Source organism: Parambassis ranga, chromosome 1, assembly GCF_900634625.1.
Source record: "Parambassis ranga chromosome 1, fParRan2.1, whole genome shotgun sequence".
Taxonomy (NCBI): Eukaryota; Metazoa; Chordata; class Actinopteri; family Ambassidae; genus Parambassis; species Parambassis ranga.
Window position 1 is genome coordinate 18,228,216 of NC_041022.1, and position 22,860 is coordinate 18,251,075.

General features: G+C 44.9%; 1 protein-coding gene across 1 annotated transcript; it reads left to right on the top strand.

The window, feature by feature from the left end:
• Window positions 1-411: 411 nt before the first annotated feature.
• On the top strand, window positions 412-20,843 carry dchs2 (dachsous cadherin-related 2). Its single transcript, XM_028399289.1, has 20 exons — window positions 412-2,142; window positions 3,961-4,152; window positions 4,240-4,471; window positions 5,213-5,449; window positions 7,470-8,498; window positions 8,578-8,765; window positions 8,907-9,006; window positions 9,088-9,257; window positions 9,360-10,197; window positions 10,316-10,555; window positions 12,130-12,264; window positions 13,530-13,739; window positions 13,819-14,679; window positions 14,757-14,870; window positions 15,346-15,557; window positions 15,640-15,791; window positions 16,074-16,204; window positions 16,284-16,570; window positions 16,642-16,783; window positions 18,130-20,843. Exons 1-20 carry the CDS (start codon window positions 412-414, stop codon window positions 20,727-20,729), a joined length of 9,801 nt encoding a protein of 3,266 aa, XP_028255090.1. The 3' UTR covers window positions 20,730-20,843.
• Window positions 20,844-22,860: the final 2,017 nt, after the last annotated feature.

Here is a 22,860-nt window from a genome sequence, read left to right on the forward strand (position 1 = left end):
CCCCCTGCCAGCACGCAGCACTGAAGGTAATCTCTTGGCCTAATTTAATCTTCGGACCACAGATGGAGCCGATCAGCGTGGGGTGTGCCTCCTGCCAGGAGGTGTGTTCATTGCGCACAGTGTGCCCGCGGACACTCAGAAGTGTCGTGTTTAAGTGAAGGAGCGCGGTGGGATTTGCGCCACGAAATGTTTGAATTTGTAGTCTCCAAATCCACGCAACAAGCTGCTGGAAGTGATGGAGAGTGACTGCTGGGTGCTATATACTTGTGCGTAAAAATGCTCCGTGCTTTTACCGTTTTTGTTCGGAAGGTGCTCTAAAATGTGATTGAGGACTTTACTTCCACGCGGAAATATGTAGCCTGATTTTTTTTCTTCACAAACCAGGGTCACTAAAGTGTATGTGAAGGAGGAATGGGTCACAAGAATGCCTGCGCCTCGCTCCTTCAGACGCTGGTCCTGTCCGTGCTTTGCGCGCAAACGCTAGGACAGGTGTTCAACCTGACGCTGACTGTTAAAGAGGGTCTGCCCGCTAAAACCATCGTCGGAGATCTGGGAGCGGGGTTAAGCAGGCCGAGCACCGGATTCTTCATCTCAGAAAGCAGAGACTCGTATGTGTTCAGAGACTTGGAGATAGACGCGGACACGGGCATCATCTCCACGGCTGTGACACTTGACCGAGAGAGCAGAGATAAGTATGAGTTTGTGGCTGCCACTCTTACAGGAGAGATGATCAGAGTGCGAATAGAAGTCAGAGATGTGAACGACCATTCGCCTGTGTTTCCCTCTGAGGAGGTTGAGTTGGAAATATCAGAGTTAAGCCCACCAGGCAGCCGGTTTCAGCTTGAATGTGCCAATGACCAGGATGAGGGGGAGTTTGGTACCCAGGGATACAGGATTACAGAGAGTGAGATGGCTGAGATGTTCCACCTGGATTATCGCGGTGGATCTGAGAGCCACCAAAGCCTGGATCTTATCCTGAGCAGCAAATTAGACAGAGAGACACAGGACTTCTACTCCCTGACAATTGAGGCTTTCGATGGCGGGATCCCAGCCAGGACAGGGACCCTCCTGATCAACATCCACGTCCTGGATGAGAATGACAACCCACCTCTTTTCAACCAGACTGAATACCACACCTCAGTGCATGAGGATGCTCCTGTCATGTCTGCTGTGTGTCAGGTGCATGCCACCGACCTCGACCTGGGTGACAACGGCAGAATCACTTACGAGATCAACAGGCGGCAGAGTGACCCAAACGAGGTGTTCTCCATCAATAAGACCACAGGGGTGGTTTACCTCAACAAGCCTCTTGATTTTGAGGCTCACGCTTTTCACGAGTTGATCATCAGCGCGAAAGACAGCGGGGGACAGCCTGAGTACAGCAGCACTTATGTGGGTGTCAAGGTGCTTAACATCAATGACAACAGCCCCACGATCACTGTGCTGTTTCTTAGTGAGACAGGGGATGCAGTGGTATCAGAGGCAGCAGCCATCGGGGACTATGTGGCCCGGATTTCTGTGTCGGACCCTGACCTGGAGGAAGACAGAATTACTGTCACCCTGGAAGGAGGAGATGGGAAGTTCACCCTGAAGCAGACAGACGACTTTCTGTATGCTTTGTGTGTTAACTCTGAGCTTGATAGGGAGGAGAAGGATCTGTATGAGTTGAAGGTGCAGGCGTCTGATTCTGGGAGTCCTCCTCTGAGCAGTGAGATGGTGTTACTCTTGAGGGTTTCTGACACAAACGACTGCCCCCCAAAGTTTAAGAAGGATGTCCACATTATAAGCATCCCAGAGGATGCTCCTCAGGGAAGTTCACTCATCCAGTTTCAAGCACAGGACGCAGATGAAGGCATCAACTCAGACATCAGATATTCCATCCTAAAGTCCAACCAGGACAGCCTGATCAGCATCGACCCAGAGTCAGGCCTGGTCACCACAGCCGCAGCCCTCGACAGAGAGACACACACAGAGGTCTGGTTCCTGGTGGTGGCGGCCGATGGAGGGGAACCAGCTCTGTCATCCACGGCCACGGTCACGGTGCTGGTGGAGGACGTCAATGACAACGAGCCACTGTTCCAGCAGCAGCTGTACAACACGTCCATACCAGAGCACAGTGATGTGGGGAGCTGCTTTTTACAAGTATGTGTCAGGGTCAATTTACCCTGTTTTATTTATGCAGGTGTTTGCAGCCACCTTCTATTGTTGTGCATATTACAAGTGGAGCAAACTCTTATTCTACAACTATAGTAGCTGACAGGAAATGCTGTGGTAGATCCAGCTACACACAATCTACAGATGAGACGTTCGCTTTGACTGGTCAAAGAGTTGAAACAAAACATACAGCAGACAGGAACACTGCTGTGCTCACTCTGTCAGTCAGCACCACAAACAACCAGTAAAGTAATTGAAGAGGTTTCACATTACTACAGATTTCACATTTAACAGAAAAAGCTGAGGGTGTTTGTTCATTACGAGCCTCCTCTGTGGACATCCATGCTCTCTGTGGTGTTGTGTCTGTCTTATACGTCTCATCAGACAAAAGCAGTCTTCAGCCTGTATGCACAAAGGCTTCAGTGTTTCCTTCTAAACACACACGACATGCACCCACTCCCAGTTCAGCACTGTGGCCTTAATATGACAGATGTGATGCCTGGCACCACGCTCCTGCAGCCTGGCACAAAGGAAGTCTTATTTTACAGGGTTTTCTGTAGACATAAATGATATTTGAGTTATAGTGAGTGTTGTGAGGTTGAACTTTTAGTGCACACTGTGTTAGTACAAAGTACTTAATGTGTGAGGATCAGCAGGGGAAGCAGTAATAGGATTAGCTGTGAAATCATGTTACTTACATGTATTTTTTAAAGATGAAACATAAACTGTATTCCCAGAACACAGGTGGTTTGGAAACATGTAGCGTGTGCTACGTGTCAGATCAGACTTTGACCCTAAAACTTCCTTTGATCAGAGTTCATAAACTGAAGTGATTTCATCTTTATGGTGTGCTCTTTTGTGGCTTGGGTACAGTCAGACATGAAAGGAACTTTGTCAGATGTGAGGCGTGTTTGTACTCTTGACGTTTGCGCCTTCAGTTTTTTTCACTGCGGTGATCGTGCTCGCCCTTTGATTGTTACATACTTTTATGATATTTACACAAGTGTTATGATCAACAGTTAAATGACTATCCTGTGGAACTGTTTTATAATTGTACAAAAAAATAAAAAATAAGCAAGATAAAAATGTTAGATTGAAAAAATATTCAATAGTAAATTACTTCTTATTAGATATTTGACTGCTGATCATTCTAAAAGTTATTGGTTTTTAAACTAGAGACCATCTTATGATGATAACACCAGCAGTGTGTTCAGTGTCCACACCCACCTTGAACCTGGCCTTCATCACACAGTTCACAGACAGACACACAAACACTGTAGAAGACACTCTAATTCAGAAGAGCAAAAAGAAAAGGAAAAAGTGCATGAAAAATGAAAAGAGGAATTCATTTTGAGTGTTTAGACCCCAGCTGGTGATAGATCACCATTTCTCATATGAGCGAGGTTTCTGATGGAGGGCTGATCCACACCCAAGGATGTTAGTCACAGTGGTTCACAGTGCTCAGGTCCAAGCTGAGAGAGAGTGAGAGAGAACTTCTGCAGTTTGGCAGCTAAAGCATGACTGGCTGAAGCTGAGTGTCAGGCTGTGATTAGCTGGTAGAGATTAGAGGTAAGTGTGCTTGTGTCACAGTGGACTGGACTCAACTGTCACTAAGCTTCACTTGGATGTCCAAAAAAAGCTTGTATACACAATTAGTGTTTTGTATGTTCCAGCCAGGCATTGGTTGATTACCACTTTCACCTGTCTGAGCTAAGATTACCTTTCGTATACTAGGTGTGTGAAACAGATATTGAAGTGTCTTTGAAACAGTGTTTCTACTGCTCAGCTGCATTTCTTTCCTTTTAGGTTGTTGCCACAGACGCAGACAGCCCTGAGTTTGGTGCACTGCTCTACTCTCTGTCTGATGGCTTCGACAAACCAGAGAAACACCCCTTCTTCCAAATCAACCCTCACACAGGGGAGCTGTGCGTCTCTCAGGACATTGATGTAGATAAAGGACAGACAGTCCACGACATCCTGATCAAAGCTGAAGATCCCGTGAGTCTGAATTTTAGGAACATCCCTCATATACAGACAGACTCGATTGTCTGGTTTCTAATGAAAACTGTTTTCTCTTTCTTTCAGGGAGGCCTCAGTGCCCAAACATATGTGCACATTGAGATAGAAGACTTGAATGATAACGCACCGGTGTTCAACCCTGACGAGTACACCGTGAGCATCAGCAGCCATGCACAGCCCGGCACGGAGATCCTCAACGTTATTGCTACTGACAGAGACTCTGGCAGGTTTGGACAGGTCACGTACGACATTCTTCCTGGAGACATGTCCAGTTTGTTTGCACTGGACAAAGACACAGGTAAGAATCTGTTTTTTTCACTTGGATCAGGGGTTTTGGAGTCTTGACATCTCGGGGTTGATGTGTCACACGCAGCAGATCCATCCAACAGTCTTTAAGTCACTGGCAGCCCCAGTGTTCAGGATAAACAACTGCTTACTTTGTGTTAAGTCCCCATGAGATGATTGTCAGTGTCACCGCTCAGCAGGGGTGATGCAGAAAGCCCAAAAGCTTTAGATCCCCATGTGGCTAAGGGGACACAATTTGTGCACACAAAATAAAAACAAAAATAAGTCAGAAAATCTTTCTGACTATAACTGCTCCATTGTTCCGCCTGCATGTGGACAGTTTCAACTTGAGCAGCAGTTTTGCTCGTAACTGGGAAGCTGTTGGATTGTAAGGTAGATTTAGGTGATAGAAATTAGGAGTAATTAAGAAATACAGAAATCCCTCATGCTTTCTGTCTCACAAACATTCAAATACATTTCCGATACATATTACTGTTTGTGCTCCTCTTCTGCAGCATGTGTGAGGCTGTAATGTTGATTTATACAGCCTTACATAATAATGTCTCCCTCGTTAATTTTTAACTTAAAATAACTTTTAGGTCAATAAAAAAGTTAATATATGATATAGGAATGTCAATTTAAGATGTCTTGGTTCTGATTATATTTAAATGTAATAGAAAGAAAGTCAGCAACGTTTTGACGTTAACCCATCTGACTGTGAAGCCTGATTTGGACTCATCTCTTCTCCGTGTAGGGATGCTGTTCCTGACCTCCACTCTGACCCACCTGGGTGCATCCAGTGTGAAACTCTTTGTAACAGCACATGATGGGGAGGGCCTGAGTGCAGCCAGACCTGCAGAGGTCACCATCAATGTGTTACGCAGCGCTCAGGCTCCAGCTGTGTTTCAGAGGTCACGCTACACATTCACAGTCCCTGAAGACACACCGGCAGGGACGTCTGTAGGGACAGTGAAGGCCGTCCCTCCGTATGGTGAGTGTGTATCTGACCAGATTACTATTACTATCCAGAGGGAGAGAGGTGAACTTGATCAGAGGTCAAATTGCTGTAGCCTACATCCTCCAATGTATTCTTACAAACAGTTTTAGAGTTTCTTTAGTGATGTGTTATTCTACAGGGATAAATCTAATTATATCCATCCATCCATCTTCTGAACCCGCTTTGTCCTGTAGTACAGGGTCACGGGGGGCTGGAGCTTATCCCAGCTGTCTATGGGTGGGATACACCCTGCACACCGGACACAAGTCCATCACAGGGCAACATACACAGACAACCATTCACACTCACACTCACACCTATGGCCAACTTAGAGCCACCAATTGACCTAACAAGCACGTCTTTAGAATGTGGGGGGCAGCGGAGTAAAACGGAGAAAACCCACAACACAGGCAAGCAGAGGGAGAACGTGCAAACTGCTAACCACTGCACCACCGTGCTGCCCTCTAATTAAATCTAATTATTGACTCCTCCAGTTCATCAAAAAACAGAGGTGATCTGGAAAGTTTTTAATGTATGCTGTGGTTACCAGACAGCCACAGTGCAGATTACCAAGAGCTGAGTAATTAAATTCTATTAGATCTAATATCATATCTAAGTAACAAGCAGTTTAAAGCTAAGACTGTAAATGAATGGATGTTACAGGATTTGTCCTGCTGACAGATGAGTGTGACAAAAAAACTGAGAGACCTCTGTCATTACTCAAATCTCCTTCCAGACATGAAGAGGTAACCAGTACAGTGGCTGCAGTTTAATCTTTAATCCTCTTAAGCCACATGACATATGATGATAAAGCCTCACAGGCAGTTGTAAAATGTATAGAATGTGTACATAGTCCCATCATTAATGTGCACACAGCCTGGTGTCCAGAGCCAGTGCTCTGAATGAAATCTGTTTTTATATTAATGCTCTGATGTGTGTGATTAAACACATTAACAGATAATACTGAACAATAGTTTACAATACAAACATGGCTTAATATTTATGGTTTAATAATCTACAGTCTCCTCTGCATGGAGAGTTTTCCCAGTTTTCCAGGATTATCCTGTCATAGTCCAAACCACTCTACAGACAGTCATTTAAGGCTGTCTAATCAGTGAACAGATTAATGCTTCAACTTAAAACAGGAACAACAGAAGTGGGCCTGTTTGACAGGGGTCAGCCTCCGCTAAGCCGACTGCTCCTTTCTGTGGTTTGTGGTTATACTGTTGATGCACTGCAAACACTTGGAGGGGATTAATGGGATCTTCTGGACTGTATGCTAATTACTTTATGTTGCTTACTGTGTGTTTATGTGTGTGCGTGTGTGGAAGAGACAAACAAGAGAAACTGTAAATTGTGTTTTCGTGCATGCACATACCAAATTATACATATGCAGAACATGTGAATTTTAAGAGATTTGTGGTGCTTAAACATAGTTTGTGATCAGTGTGTTAAGATACTGAATGAACTCTTGGGCCCATGAACAAATTACATCTGGTTAATTCTTTCTTGACCTAAACAAACTAGATATTGAAGAAATAAATAAAAGTCTAGATTTATAAGTCACATGACCTCTAGTTTGCAGGTGAAAGTCCTGTGTTTCCTTCTCCCAGACATCCTTGATTTGTGGGTCACTGACCTCCTAAAACGCTTTGAGAAAATTTCTGATTGTAAAATGTGCTATATAAATAAAACTGAATTGAATTGAATTAAAGCCACCAGGGGACAGTGAGTGCTGGGGGTAAAACGCTGCCTAGCTGCTATGTCACTGTTCTCACCCCAAACAGATTTTTAGCAGCCTAAAACTTGCTGCTTTCTTTTGGATTAAATGCAAATAACAATAACCAATCAATTGTAAAAGGAGGTGTCTGATTCTGGCATTATGATGTTATTATTATGTTGTTTCTTACAGGTCAGTGATATTGTCACTAAATGCAAATGAGAATTCAACTTTTAAATATGTCGTTTGTTTCATGTTTTGTCTTTCATGTTTTTAATCTGTCCGTCTTCAAAGACTCTGTGGAATCTGTTTCCTACCGGATCTCCTCTGGAGACCCTCAGAGTTTGTTCTCCGTGCATCCAAAGGCTGGTCTGATCAGCAATGTCAAACCTCTGGACCATGAGTCTCAGCCATACGCCCTGCTGTTTGTTCAGTGCCACACCGACTCCTCTCCCGTTTACAGTACCACTCAAGTCAACATCACTATAGCTGATGTAAATGACAATGCCCCTGTCTTCCCCAAACGCAGTGACACCATCACAGTGTCACAGACCACTCTGCCAGGAACAGTGCTGTTCATCGCTCACGCACACGACTATGACAGTGGTGCCAATGGGAGAGTGCAGTATTACCTGAAAAGCAGCAGAAATGGTATGTTTGTTGTCGACCACAACCTTGGAGCAGTCATGTTAAATCAGACTTTACAAACGGATCATCAGCAGAGGTACAGCCTGGAACTTGTGGCTAAAGATGAAGGAGAGCCTTCTCTCAGCTCCACACTGACCCTTTCAGTGAACATAGATCAGACAGCTGCAGAGGACAGCCTGGCCTTCGAGACGTTTGTTTACCAGGTGGAGATAGGTGAGGGCTACAGAAAGGACTCCCGGGTCATACAGGTGAGGGCGCACTGGACCCAGGGAGCTCACCTGTCAAACTTGGGCCTCACTTACTCTTTGGAGGCAGAAGCTGGGTTCCCTCCAGCGCCGTTTCGGATACACCCAAAGACTGGATGGTTGTACCTCTCCCACAACCTCGACTATGAGACAGAGTCCAGGTATCACTTCCGGGTGTTAGCCACAGCCAAAGAGACGTCGCTGGCCAACACCACAGCTACAGCCACAGTGATAGTGCTGGTGCTGGACGTCAATGACAACGCCCCAATGTTCAGCAGCGAGGTTTACTACTTCACCGTGTCAGAGGGATCGTCACCTCAAGGCCTGGTGGGAACAGTCAAGGCCATTGATAGGGATTCTGGGAAAAACGCCCAGCTGTCCTACATCCTGCTCTCAGATGGGAAATTCTTCCGCATTAATTCTAAGACAGGTATTCAAGAAGTTCACATTAAAACACAAGCTTGAATTCATTTTGTTCCTCACTGTCTTAACTGTTCACTGACCATCAGGTGAAATCATAAACTGGGTGGCATTGGACCGGGAGCAGCAGAGCCAGCACACTCTGAAGGTGATGGTGACAGACCAGGGTCACCCACGTCTCAATGCCACAGCCACTGTTCACGTCCTGATCACTGATATCAATGACAACGCTCCGCAGTTTACACACCTGCCTGCCAGCAAACAGCTGAATGTGCAGGTAATTATGACCCCAGCATGTCGCACACAGCGATCATGGATATTAATGGGAAATATGATGTCCAGCAGATACACATCCATGTCTCTCATTCAGACAGATAATGACTTAAATATCCTCGGTCTGTGCTTCTCCTTTTTGCAGATATGTGCTGGTGTGCCTGCAGGATCTTTGGTGACAAACATGTTTGCCAAAGATGTAGATTCAGGAGAGAATGGAACAGTTGCCCATTCACTGGTCACAGGTAGGTCGACGTGTGGGATTTGGTCCATAGCCTACAGTATTTAACCACGAGTTCCTCAGTGTCTTGTCCTTCTCTTTTCAGTTGGTTTTGAAGATGATGATCTCGGACACTTTGAGATCGACAGTGAAAGTGGAGACATCAGAACCACGCAGCTCTTTACACACAATGCTGAACCACACTACTCTCTGAAAATAACCGCCAAAGATGACGGAGCCACACCTCAGGAGGACTCGGCAATCATTCACGTGCAGGTCCAGTCTGTCCTCCGTTGAATGCTGTCATGTATTGTCATATGTGGTGATTTGATACATAACATTTCAAAATGATAACCTGACACTGTGTTTCACCTGCAGGTTCATGGATTAGAGGATCTGTACGGCCTCTCTGACCACCAGATCATGAGACGTTTTTCAGTAAGGGAAGACACAGAGCCTGCCACTGTTATCGGCTCTGCCAGTGTTTCAGATAAAGGCAGGTTTCACTATTCCATCACTGAAGGGGACGGGAGCGTTCACTTCGGCATCGACAGCTCCTCTGGTGACATATATATTAACCAGCCGCTAGACTATGAGGCAGCCATGCAGTACTTCCTGATGGTCATTGCCGAGGATGCTGGCCCTTCTTCTGGTGCGAACGTGTCAGTCCTGGTCAGCGTGGCGGTGGAGGATGTAAATGACCACACTCCCTGGTTCCCTGATGAACTGGTGATGTTCGGCCTGAGGGAGGATGCTGCAGTGGGATCACTGGCGTTTGCTTTTCATGCCAGAGATGCTGATGGAACCTTTCTAAACAGTGCCCTGCGCTACTCTCTGACCATTGACCCTGTAGGCTCATCGTCACGCTTTCCCTTTCAGATCAACCCTTATACTGGCAGCCTGACTGTAGCAGCACCTTTAGACCGTGAGACCACCCCCAGCTTTGCCTTTACTGTGACAGCCACAGACCAGGCAAAGAAGAAAGAGGAGCGTAAGCAGGCGTCAGTGACAGCTCAGCTCTTCCTACTGGACGTGAATGATAACAGGCCAGTGTTTGTATCAGCAGACTCAGTTCTGGTGATGGAGGATGCAGAGGTGGGGAGTCTGCTGCATCATTTTGTAGTCATAGATAGAGATCAAGGTGAGAATGGGGTGGTCTCCTTCTCTGTTATGGCTGGAAACAAGAAAGGATTCTTCACTCTGGAGGAGAAAACAGGTGTGCTGTGTTTGTTCTTTCTTTCTTAAACAAAAAAACTGGTTGATATGATCCAGTTATTTAAAATATTGTTTGAATTCATTTCCAGTTTGAAAATGGTCTTACATGTCTTCCTCAGGACTCCTCTTTCTCTCCGCACCTTTGGACTATGAGACACAGCGTTTTCACCGTCTGACCATCCGTGTGGTGGATCACGGCCTCCCCTCGCTCTCCTCCACCCAGACTCTGACAGTGGAGGTGGGGGATGTGAATGACCAGGCGCCTGTCTTCAGTCAAACCATCTACAATGCCAGTGTGGCAGAGAACAGAGACCCTGGAGAACCTGTTTTCAGAGTCTCTGCCTCTGACAATGATTCAGGTATGATTATTGATTATCCTCATAGTGCCAGGGTCTGTTGTGTGGTTTGGGGCTAGAAAATCACTGGATATTAAAAACAAAAAAGGACTCTGCTCTGCTTTATAGGTTTTCATTTAAGGTTTGACTCCTCTGATGCAGTTACCCTCCAGTGTGGCTAGATGGCAGCACTAGCATGTGTCCTTGCAGCCTAATGGGCTCCATAGATCCATTCTCATGATGAAAATAAAATACAAATCAAAGAGCAAAATGTTTTCTGCAGCAGTTAATGGGCTATATTTATTATCTTTACAGCACAGTAACACATGACAAAATACAGCTAACCCTGCTGTGTTGATTGAACCTCAGCTCTGCTTAGAATCAAGGTTATTGTTAGTTATTTCTTTGCTCCATTAGCAGGTTAAACGAAACCACCCTCTGCCCTCTCTCCTTCATATTGATCTGATCCCCACTCTACACATTAGTCCTGTGTATTTTAACACATTGTGCACAGGGCCTCCTAAATCCCATTATGTGTCATCATGTTGACAGTAGGAGTCTTTCTTAATACTGGAGGTAGAGGGCATGTGGCAGGACGATCTGCACAGGAGGGGTGTCAATGTGAACTAACATTCCTGGGGGTGAGAATTGTCCAAGAACAGCAGGCACACAGTTCCTCTGGGAGATCTGAAAGTTCCTCTCTCTCATGATAATTTCCATAATCCAAGCCATCTGTGCCAATAGGCACTGTGTTTTCCTCTGTCTCCTCAAATTGCCTCGTCTGGCAGCTCAGCCCTCTCTCCCACCAGTCTCATTTGATTATCATTTGCACTGCTTTTTTTCCCGCAAACTCCTACCAAAAGATGACCATTGTTTTGTGCCTGTGATGGTCTCTGTATTCATTTTCCATGTGTTGGAGTCAGTCTGAGGTGATGTGCAATATCAACAAGTGTGACAGCAAAGCTTTGTGTTACTCTGTCATTCTGCTTTCATATGCTCAGAGGGGTTTTATTTTGAGGGTAACTGTGTGGTTCTTGGAGTCATAAGGGGACAGATGCATTACTTATTGTCATTCAGAATCATCACAACTGCACCAAACAAAACAACAAAAGAGGCACAAGTCACACTGAATAAAAAATACATGGAGCTTTGCCTCCCCAGAAACTAGATTAAATCAGTCTACTTACCAATTGAATTATTGCATGATACACACAGAGATATGACTTTAGTTTAACTCTGCAACCACTTATTGCCACAACTGCTGGTCATCTATTATTGTCACCACCACTGTGTGTGTAACATCAGGTGAACTGGTTTTTCTTGCTGCCATTAGCAGGACCATGCGACCTGTAAGCAGCACAGCTGGATGAAGTTCAGATAAAGACCTTTTGATTGTCTGTCAGGTTTGAAGGTTTGTCCTTGTCCTGCCTCGTGGTTCTGTTGTCTGAGTGTGTGACTGAAACCGTGGTGAACATGAACATAAAAGAATTCTAGTACTCCTTCTTCAGAGTGGAATGATGATTGTTTTTTTCGTGTCTGGTATGACTTTAGTCTTTCAAAGCCTGTACCAGTGATAACTTCTTATTTCTGTCCCCCAGAGGAGAATGCTGTGGTGTGGTACAGTCTGCTCCCGGGCCCCGGCTATGAGCTCTTCAGCATCAACCCCTACACCGGTCTGATCACCACCACCTCATACCTGGACAGAGAGCAGCAGAAGCACTACACCCTTAGAGGTAGAACACAAGAACACACACTGTTTTTGACACTCATGTTTGTTACTTCAGTTCAGCAGTTTTTTAATTATATTATTTAGAATATCAAGTCACACAGTTTTAGAGTGGAAGCTCTCTCTGCCAAGCTCTCTCTAAAGGAGCGATTGTTGCAACAGCACAGTTGTATATTTAATGGCTGTGCAATTAAACCCTCATCAGCATGAATTACAAGAAGCCATGTGTTAAATTTGCCTGATTGAGGTTAGCAGGTGAATAATTGATTGATCACAATTGCTTTGGTGCGATTAATCACAGTAACATGATAAGGCGGTGTGAGCAGGAAACAAATGCAGAAACCAGGGCAGATTTGTTCAAATGGTGCAATAAGGCTTAACAGGAAGAACTGATGATGATGATGATGATGGTGAGAAACTGAACATTCTACAAATAGTATCTTAAAGAGGACTAAAATAGCCGAAACAAAACATGTAAAGAGGGCCTCTATCAAACCCCCTCTCTGTTTCCCAGCCTCTACCCTCTCTGTTGTCATGCTTCACAGCCAAAGTCATAAAGAATTCACGGCCTGCCTTCTGTGTGAAGGTACAGTATTCAGCAGATTGATTTATGTTATGGAAACAGTCGACTTTTAACAGGCCGAGCTACAGTATATCTAACCTCCGCTGGCTGCCCCGCTGCACGCTGGCTCTTTTAAAGTGTTTGCTTTCACTCTCACATGGGTGCATGCAGTAATTACATTTAACCTATTCAGCAGTGTCTAGTGATAAAAAATGCTTTCAGATGTTTTATCATAATATTGGTACAGTCGCCAGTATGATGAACAATTAAATCCAATAATAAAATATAATAGCAGGAAATCCTGAATGTCTTGAAGTCGTGCCAGAGCCACACAGAGCTTATTGGGAAGTATGTGGAGACGATTGTCTCTGACTGCAGACAGAGTTAAACAGAAATAAAACACCAAGTTCTTTTCAGCATGTATTTCAAAAGCTGACTCGGTATTTTATGTTGACAGGATTTTTTTTTATTCTGTTTCTGCTATTAAAAATCACAATGGCCTCAGTCAGCAGAGACGGAGCCAGTGATTACCTCATTGCTGTGTTTTGAGCAGCTGTCAGTCTGTCAGTCCTTCACTTGGTCCAAACTGAAAGACATAAACTGTTAAATGGGCCGGCACCAGGCTCCCTACACGCCGCAGAGCCCAAAGATATCGGTGAAGGCCTGAGGTAATAAAACACGTGAGTGTTCCTTGTGATCCTTGTCTGCAGTGCAGGCTCGTGACAGCAGCTCTCAGCCTCTCTCAGGCACAGCCACAGTGCTGTGCTCTGTGCTGGATGACAATGACAACCCTCCAGAGTTCATGCAGTCATCCTTCAGGATCAGCCTGCCAGAGAACCTCCCTCCAGGGGTCATCCACACCGTCCAGGCCTCTGACCCAGACCACGGAGAAAATGGCACTATACACTACTCCATACTAGGTAAGGAACTCACATATGATTTCTTGAACTTGTAAAATAACCTGGAATCTTAAATCCCCACATTGGTCTTCATCTCCAGGTGAGGACTACCGCGGCCGCTTCACCATCAACAGTCACACAGGTGCCATCAGCACCACGCAGGTCTTTGACCGAGAAGAAACACAAAATTACACCCTCACCATACAGGCCCGTGACTACGGCCCCAACCCCCTCAGCTCCTCCACCCAACTTCAGCTGGTACTGCTGGACCAGAATGATAATATCCCCTCCTTCAGCCGTAGCAGCTACCATGCCTCCGTCAGTGAGGGCCTTCCTGCAGGAGCGGAGGTCCTGCGTGTTACTGCCTTTGATCCTGATGAGGGGTCCAATGGGGACGTGACCTACTCCCTGACGGAGGACAGCAGCCAGGGGGCCTTTTCAATAGACGTCTTCACAGGACTGATCCGCACCACCCGGTCTCTGGATAGAGAGAGCCGGGCTCAGTACACCCTCAGAGCTGTGGCTACTGACGGCTGCACTCAGGGACCGCTGAGCTCCGTGGCAACAGTGACCATACAAGTGGATGATGTCAATGATAACATCCCAGTCTGTGAGCAAAATCCCCTCAGTGCATGGGTTTCCATGAGGACGTTACCTAATCAGATCATCACCACAGTGATAGCATCTGATGGGGACCAGGGTGAGAATGGGACCACCCAGTTCATGTTATCTGATGAAGAAAACCTGTTTGACATCAACACTGAGTCAGGAGAGATTTCACTGAGGAGACGAGTGAGGGCAGGTTTCTCTGGGAGGAAGCTGCAGGTTGTCGTTTCAGACCAAGGACTTCCACCTCTGACCTCCACCTGCCTGGTTTTTATCAATCTGAAGGGAGAACATGAAGGACTTCAGTTCACAAACAAAGTGTACAACACTACTGTCAAGGAGAACAGCAGAGCCGGTATGTGGAACCCCTGTTTTCTGTCTCTACTGACACCATTCAAAACGTCATCCATCTGTTCCCTTTCACCTTTTAAGGTACCTGGATTGTAAAAGTGGAGGCCAGTGACCAAACCAACAGCAGACAGAGGATCACATACACCATATTTAGCGGCAATGAGAATCACGTTTTCTCTATTAACCGTCACACAGGTAAAAAAAAAAAATCAATTTTTCCATGTTATGAAGACGTTGATTTTGTTCTCTTTTCCTGGTGTCCACCTAAAATTCAGTTCAGTGGATATGATTAGCAGATGGTGTTGTGTATCTGCAGGAACGTCACGCATGCTTTACTTTAGTTTTGCTAATAGCACAAATTCTCATCCACTCATCCATTTTATTTTCCATGGTAATATCCACAGGTAACAACAGTTGTATTGTTTTTATATCATCAGTTAAATGTTCTTTCTGCTCAACTGCTGCATCTGGTTGTGTATTTCCTAAAGATTGTTCATGTTCTACCCCATTGTTTTAGATTCATGTGTTGACATGTGCTGACTCAACATTTACTGCAATCACTAGAACCTGAAAGGGCTTCTGTCCCCTTCTTCTTAAGCCCCCATCATACTAATCAACCAATCAATTTATTAGGATAAACATTTGTTGTGACATCATCCTTCATACGTAGGTGAGATCCGAGTGCAGAAAGATAATTCTTTGGACTTTGAGGAGAGCCCTCACATCCAGCTGGTGGTGCTGGCAGACAACGGGCTGCAGACGGCTCACTGCAGGGTCTCCATCACCCTGCTGGATGTTAACGACAACGCACCGCTCTTTGAGCACAGCAGCTACAGGACAGCTGTCTGGGAGGGGCAAGTCCACAACACCTACATTATGCAGGTAAACTCTCAAAAGTTAATCTCTCTGACATTACATCACCAAGCAAGTACATCATTTAATCCTCTGTTTGTCTTTGGAGCAGGTGTTTGCATCTGATGCTGACAGTGGTATGAACGGGCAGATTGAATACTCCATCCTGTCAGGGAACAACAATGAAGCATTCATTTTGGACTCTGTGCGAGGGATTCTTGCTACCAACGTCTTACTGGACCGAGAGATCACTCCCTCATACAAGTATGATCAACATGCCCATTAAATAATATTAGTATTATTATTTCTAGATGGCTGTTCCTTCACATTTTAATGTGTGACTGTGATGTTGCAAGACCATCGACTACACTCATTTTAAATAGCAGCAGTACGTAAATTGTTCTAATTTAAATTTACAAGTGTGTAGTATTTGTAGTACCTGCACTGTTTTCCATATTGTATAATAAAAATACATCAAAACATGATTCCTTACATCTATATTTACATTTGGATAACCTGACATTTCTCACTGTCCGTACATCACAGGCTTGTTGTGCAGGCAGCAGACAGGGGCAAACCTCCGCTCAGCAGCGTTGCCACCGTTAGGGTCCAAGTGGTGGACATCAATGACAACAGCCCTGCCATCCCACCAATGGAGCCTGTAGTCATAGCTGAGAGTAAGCCTTTCCATGCACAACATTCATTAAAGGATTTAAATTGAAGTTAAACTCACATTTTCTGTCATTCTCTGTCTAGATCTGCCAGCAGGCTACATGGTCACCCAGGTGACAGCCAACGATGTTGACTTGAGCTCAACTATCACCTACAGCTTTTCAGACAACAGCAGCACCAACGTTCCCTTTGCTATCGACCGTTACACTGGTGTCATCACCCTGACCCGAGCTCTGGACTATGAGGAGCAAACAGAATACACTCTGACCATCTGGGTGTCTGACTCCCTCCACCAGATCGCAGGAGAGGTCAAAGTTCAAGTGCTCGACATCAATGACAACGCTCCAGTCTTCAGCCAGGTCTCCTACCAGGTACAGGTGGCAAACATACAGCTTTTTTCTCATTTTGCAGATGTGATATATTATTGCATTATTTCTTTAAGGTGGAGTTGTCAGAGCTGGTTCCAGCCGACACTTTGGTTCTGTCAGTGTCTGCTACTGACAGGGACTCTGGACTTAATGGGAAGATCAGCTACAGACTGCTTTCATCTCCTCTGCAAGGTTTTTACATCCAGCCAGACAATGGTAAGAACAGGTCCACTGACAGAGACGCTGCAGTAGATGTGATCAATGAGCATGCCACTAACAGCAAAACATTACTGTACACTGTGTGTGTGTGTGTGGTTCTGTTAGAGCCATTACTTCATGCCTTGTCCGGTGGTCTGATTTTCATATTCGTCAATCACAGTCTGTCCATTAAAGTCTGTTTTTCTGGCACAGCTGAAGGGGCACAGAGCAGCTCTGCATACAGCATCAAAAGTTACTGGGAGTTTTAAACCTCTCAATAGCAGTGTACTTGACTATTGTTGATGTTTTTTTAGTCAAGGGAGAAGAGAAGACAATTAGACGTAATTAAAAAGCTGTGCTTCGGACGAGCCATGCATGTGCTCCATTTTAAAAATCCCTAAACCCAATGAAAGGAGATAAATCCTGCAGAGCTGAAACCAAACCAGCTCTCCTTAGTGTTTTCACTCCAGAGTGATTTATGGGCTTCTACCATGTTTGAACTCCAAATGTAATATCAGAGAACTGTATTTGCGGTGAGGGCTACTAATGGAAATTTGCATCAGCGTTGACTAAAGCACTCCAACTGGACTGCTTTATATTATGAGTGCTCTCTATGATACGGCGCCTCTCTGTTTTTCCATGCTTATATGTTTAACAAACAGTGGATGCTTCAGAGCGGAGCCCCAGAATGAATACAGTCATCCTGTAGAAAGACTTAAGTGGCAGTGAAGTGGAATGGTAAATTGGGTGGACAAACACTTTGTCGCCATCCAACAAGAATATTGCCCTCTCAGTCTGCACATGGAATTCATCTAAGAACTGTTGCACAGGAAATGATGTTGCTTTGTGGTGTCTAACAACCAGGGCGATCTTGATTTAACTCTGTAACACAGGCAGACATATTTTATAGCTCTTATTTTCTTGAGAAACAAAGCCAGGAACAATTTGTATGTTTGTTAAACCATATTTTAAAGCAATTGAAAGGTATCAGAGTTTTGTCCCACTGAGACCAAATGTCTTAACCTAACAAAGTTACATTTATAAAAAAGAAAATAATAATAAAAAAATAATTGTTGTGCTATATTGACAGTAAGACTCATGCTCGAGTGGGGCCTCTTTTAGTCTGCGTCATGCTTCAGTTTCCAAAAAGTTTTCATTAGCGTATGTTGCATGTGAAGGAAAAGATTGGCGTTGTAGTCAGTAATAGAAGCAGGGCTCCACAAACAATACACAATTGTCTGTAGATCAATATCAGCCGCCTCTTTTTACATTACACAGTCATTAGACCCATTGTGTAAAAAAGTGTTGATAAAAACAGCTTTGAAGATGTTTCTCTACTCACAGAAACATTTTTCTCCTTTTAGGGTCTGTTTTCACCAACAAGCCCTTAAAAGCCATCACCAACAGCAACCTGATCCACCTCCTGGTTGAAGCGAGAGATGGAGGTGATCCTGTGCATTCCACTGTCACCTCTATAGACGTGCTGATCCTAGACACCAACGACCACGAACCTTTGTTTCAACGGGACATTTACACACTGACTGTCCCCGAAGACACGCCCACAGACACCACCCTCCTGACACTGTCTGCAGAGGACAAAGACTGGAGCCCGGAAAATACCCATCTGGACTACAGCATCATCAGAGGAAATGAGGAGAGACGATTCTGTCTGGAAGTCAATATGGTTCAAGTTGAAAATCAGATGAAGAATGTGGGGAGGCTTGTTCTGTGTAACCCTTTAGACCGTGAAACCACTGAGAGCTATGCACTGACAGTGAGTGTGTCCGATCGGGGAACCCCACCACTGAACAGCACTGCTGTTGTCATGGTGACTGTGACAGACTGTAATGATAACGCTCCTGTCTTTTCTAGCACGGAGTACCACACACAGGTGAGTGAGAACAGCCTGGTGGGTACCAGGCTGCTTCAGGTCAGTGCTCACGATCCTGACCTGGGAACCAATGGCCTACTGCGGTATGACATAATTTCTGGAAACAGTAAAGGTCACCTCAAGCTGGACCCTGACTCTGGCATATTGGTGATTAACCACTCCCTTGACTATGAGAAGGACATAAAATACACCCTCACCATCCGAGCCTCTGATGGTGGCGGATCCGTAGAAAACCATAAGGTGGCTTTTACAGTCATCTTCATCACCGTGTTGGATGAGAATGACAACACTCCTTATTTCATGTTCCCCTCAGTGAACTGTTCTGTGCTGGAGAACCTCCCAGCGTTCACCCACACATGTTCTGTCCATGCTGTTGACAACGACTTGGGTCCCTACGGCCAGCTCACCTACTCTATCCTGTCCTCCTGCTTCATGGACTATGGCAGCGGCAGCCCGGATAGGAAGGAGGTGTTTGCCATTGACCCTTTCACAGGCGACATTCACACCAGACAAACCTTTGATTATGAACGAGAGAGTGAGTACTGCTTAGTAGTGGAGGCCAGGGACAAAGGCGACAGAGCAGCTACAGTGAGAGTGCAGGTGATGGTGAAGGGAGTGGATGAGTTCAGCCCGATCTTCACCCAGAAGCAGTACCACTTCCTCCTGCCTGAAAACATCAAGCCTGGAGAGACGGTTGGTTACGTGATGGCGATGGACCATGATGGAGGCGTGGACGGGCTGGTGGAGTACTCACTTGCGAATTCATCACCATTTTTCTCAATTAACAAAACTGTTGGTGCGATCTTTGTGTCAGGTCCTGTGTATCGAAGGAGAGGCAGCAATGCCGGAGAGGACATGGTGGAACTGGTTGTGTCTGCAGGGAGTCCTAGGTTAGGCTCCAGGACTACAACCTGCTTGGTTTATGTCAACATCTCCAGTTCAGCAGAAGCCCTCACTGGAGTTCCCCTTGATACACACATACTTAGTCTGGCTGTCTCACTAATCTTGTTCCTCTTTGTGCTTTTTATTTTTGTGGGCTTGGTTCTCAGATACAAGATCAAAGAAGCTGCCATTAGAAAAGCTGCTGCCATAGCTGCACACCTAAACAATGGCCGTGGCTCTTTTGGTGTATCCACTAGCCAAAGTGTCATATCTCTGCAGGAGATGGCACGGCCCAGCATCTTCCTGACCAAGAGGGACATATCAAACCCGTACAATCAGTCAGACTCAAGTGGCCGTGGATCAGCAGAAGGTGAGACAGCTGAGGACCAGGAGATCAAGTGGATCAATGAGTACCCCTGCCGTAAGAAGAACGAATCCAGCAAACAGACTGTAGAGATGCCCGATTCTGCCTTACCTGGAGATAACATCTCCTGCCACTCCATCGATGTGGGCCCAGAGCACCTTCTGTCAGTCAATAAACACCTTGTCTCAGGGTTGGCCAGCACAGAGAGTCTCCACCACTTCAAGGAGGAGGGAGGAGGTGAGGGATTACTTTCTGCAACACTTAAGGTGAGAGATTTGGAGGAGAGCATGGGCACAAAAGGGTACGCCCCTATCCCTGAAGCCCCTGCCCATGCAGATTCTCTTTCCTCACTGGTGTGTTTTGATGAGCAGCTGCAGGGCAGCTACAGCTGGGACTACCTTTTAGACTGGGAGCCGCACTTTCAGACTCTGGCCTCTGTATTCACAGATATTGGGATGCTTCCTGATGAGGAGCTTCAAGGTGGCCGCGAGGATTTGGCGGCAGAGTCCAGCTTTCTAATGTACCCACCACCTCTTATAACAGGGGTGGCTCAGCCTGGCATCAGGACTGTTCCTCCACGAAAGCCAGGGCGTGTGCCAAGCCTGAGCAGAAAACCCTCTTACCCCAAATATGCTTATTCCCCCTTAGCCAGGAACACAGGACTTACTCCATCAGCCATGACGCCCACATTCTCTCCATCATTGTCCTCTCTTACTATCAGGACCCCCAGTGCCTCACCAGTTGTCTCAGAGACTGGAGTTGGGGGGATTAGGTTTGACTCGGGGCCCCTCACTGCAAGCCTTCTGGAGGCAGAAATACAGGTGTAGATACAAAAGCTTCTCAGTGACATTGACTTTCATTTTGGTCGATTATTTACTTATTGCACCATTGTCCGTCTTCATGAGTTTTGACTTGTGGGTTTCATAAGTTTGGAGTTAATAGCGAGCAGATGGTTTTTAGTCCTTCAGTTACTTAGATAGAGGTTGATTTCATAACTCACTTCTGTACTAAAACTAATATCTAATAAAAGTCTGAACTGAAGGCTGTCTTGCATTATCTTCTTATAATGCAGCAGTTTCAATAAAAGCAGATGTTGTAGTCAGCAATTAATTACTGAATCTTCTGTTTCAAACATGTTTATATGTGCAGAAAATGAAACACTTGGTTACAGCTTCTAATTGGAAATGTTGACATAGTTGGTTTAACTTTAATATAACCAAAGAAAGGGAATATTGTTCTGTGGTCATCTTCATGGAATCATTAAAAAAATATGTTTTGAGTCGTTTGCCCCCTCGTTTTTAATATATTCTGCCAACAAAATGCCATTAAAATTCAATGAGATGAATGAGGAGCTCCGCATTTTTTTTTTAAGAAATGAGATAATACTTTTATAAAAGGCACAGTGGAGCACTCTTCACTACACACTTATCACAATGTAATTATTTAATGAAAATAACACAGTGATGATGGTATTGACCTCAGCCCTACCAAAAGCAGTACATGAATTGTTACAATTACAATTATCCTTAAACTTCATTCTACATTGCTCAGACCTTGCTTCACTGGTCGACTACTATTATCCATAGCAGTCGACTATGATATATTGATTTGCTTTTTTCACTGGCTGATGCACAGATATTATTAAGAGGGGCCAATCACATATACTGAGCTTTTTTTCTGCAAGGCATTGGATTCCCTTTTCTCAGGTAGCGTAACATCCTTCCCACAGCTTCCACTGAGGTCAGCTTGTAGTTTGGCTACATTGGCACAAGAGGGAGTGTTAAAATGGCTCCACTGACAAGGTTGCCAGCACATACAGCAGCCATCTGAGCACACAGACAATACCCAGTCTATCCCTGTGTAGACAATATACAGTTATAGTCAGACTTAATGCTACATGTCTATAATGCAAGACCTGTCTGATAAATGCCTAGAAGGCATACGACTTGCCTGATATCATATCACGGACCTTCTTCTCTCCATTGTCTACAGCAGTGCTATGCTAAAGTTACAAGCTACAGTTAAAGAGGCATTTAAATAATAAACTAAGACCATGATCCAAAGACAAGAGGACAGCTCTATCTGTTGAGCTTGGACCACCTCCTATTAACAACATGCACTGTATGTAATGTGTCCTGTGCCACACCAGCTGCTGGTTTGACCACCAATCCCCAGTCATTTTCTGGAGTTTATCACTTAAAGAACCCGTGTATCAGATTTAGTAGCATCTAGTGGCGAGGAAGCTGATTACAGTTTACGTAATAAAGTCACCTCTTGAACTTGTGATGTTTTCCATCCCTGGTTATTCAACCATTTTATGGGCTTGATAGTGAGATGTTGAAAGGCCATTTTTGTGTTGCATTCATTAATTTATTGACATTGGAATGTGTATTTTTCTGTGTCCATTTATACTTTTCAACATAAATCACATGCCACTATGAGGCAATCAGTGGTTTCAGTATTTCTCTGTTACCGCTTGTGCCAGAGAAGACAGACTTGGTTTGGCTTTAACACAACATAACACTTGGTGAGCGGTCTCTAGTAATGGAATCATTTCACTTCAGTGTTTCCACAAAGGACTGCAACATCCAAATAGCGTGTCAGGTTTAAACCCTGACGACCATACATCTCTGCCAAAGTGTTTGTTAATCTCTGATCCAATGTGTTCAGTAATTCAAATATGAAATGGAATAAAGTGACACTTCAGTGGTATTATTGTGCTACAAGTATCCATCAAATGGTTTTCAGCAACCTAATCCTTGCTGATGGATCATAAAGTGACTCACTATAACCGTATCTCTGCAGGGGTTCCCCTGTTTAAGCAGCCTGTCTACATCACTTTTCTAAACATGTAAGGATTTTTGCTTCTCCAAGAAAAGTAAGGAAACACAAAGTGATTTAACATGGCTCCATTTGGTCTGCTGTTAATCCAAAATGTGCTGCCCTCAGGGTACATGT

Excerpts from the sequence above, each read along its gene's own strand:
- dchs2 (XM_028399289.1), top strand. The coding sequence starts at position 412 with ATGGGTCACAAGAATGCCTGCGCCTCGCTCCTTCAGACGCTGGTCCTG. Across the intron at positions 2,143-3,960 it reads TGGGGAGCTGCTTTTTACAA|GTTGTTGCCACAGACGCAGA; the intron begins GTATGTGTCAGG and ends CTTTCCTTTTAG. Across the intron at positions 15,558-15,639 it reads ACAACACCTACATTATGCAG|GTGTTTGCATCTGATGCTGA; the intron begins GTAAACTCTCAA and ends TCTTTGGAGCAG.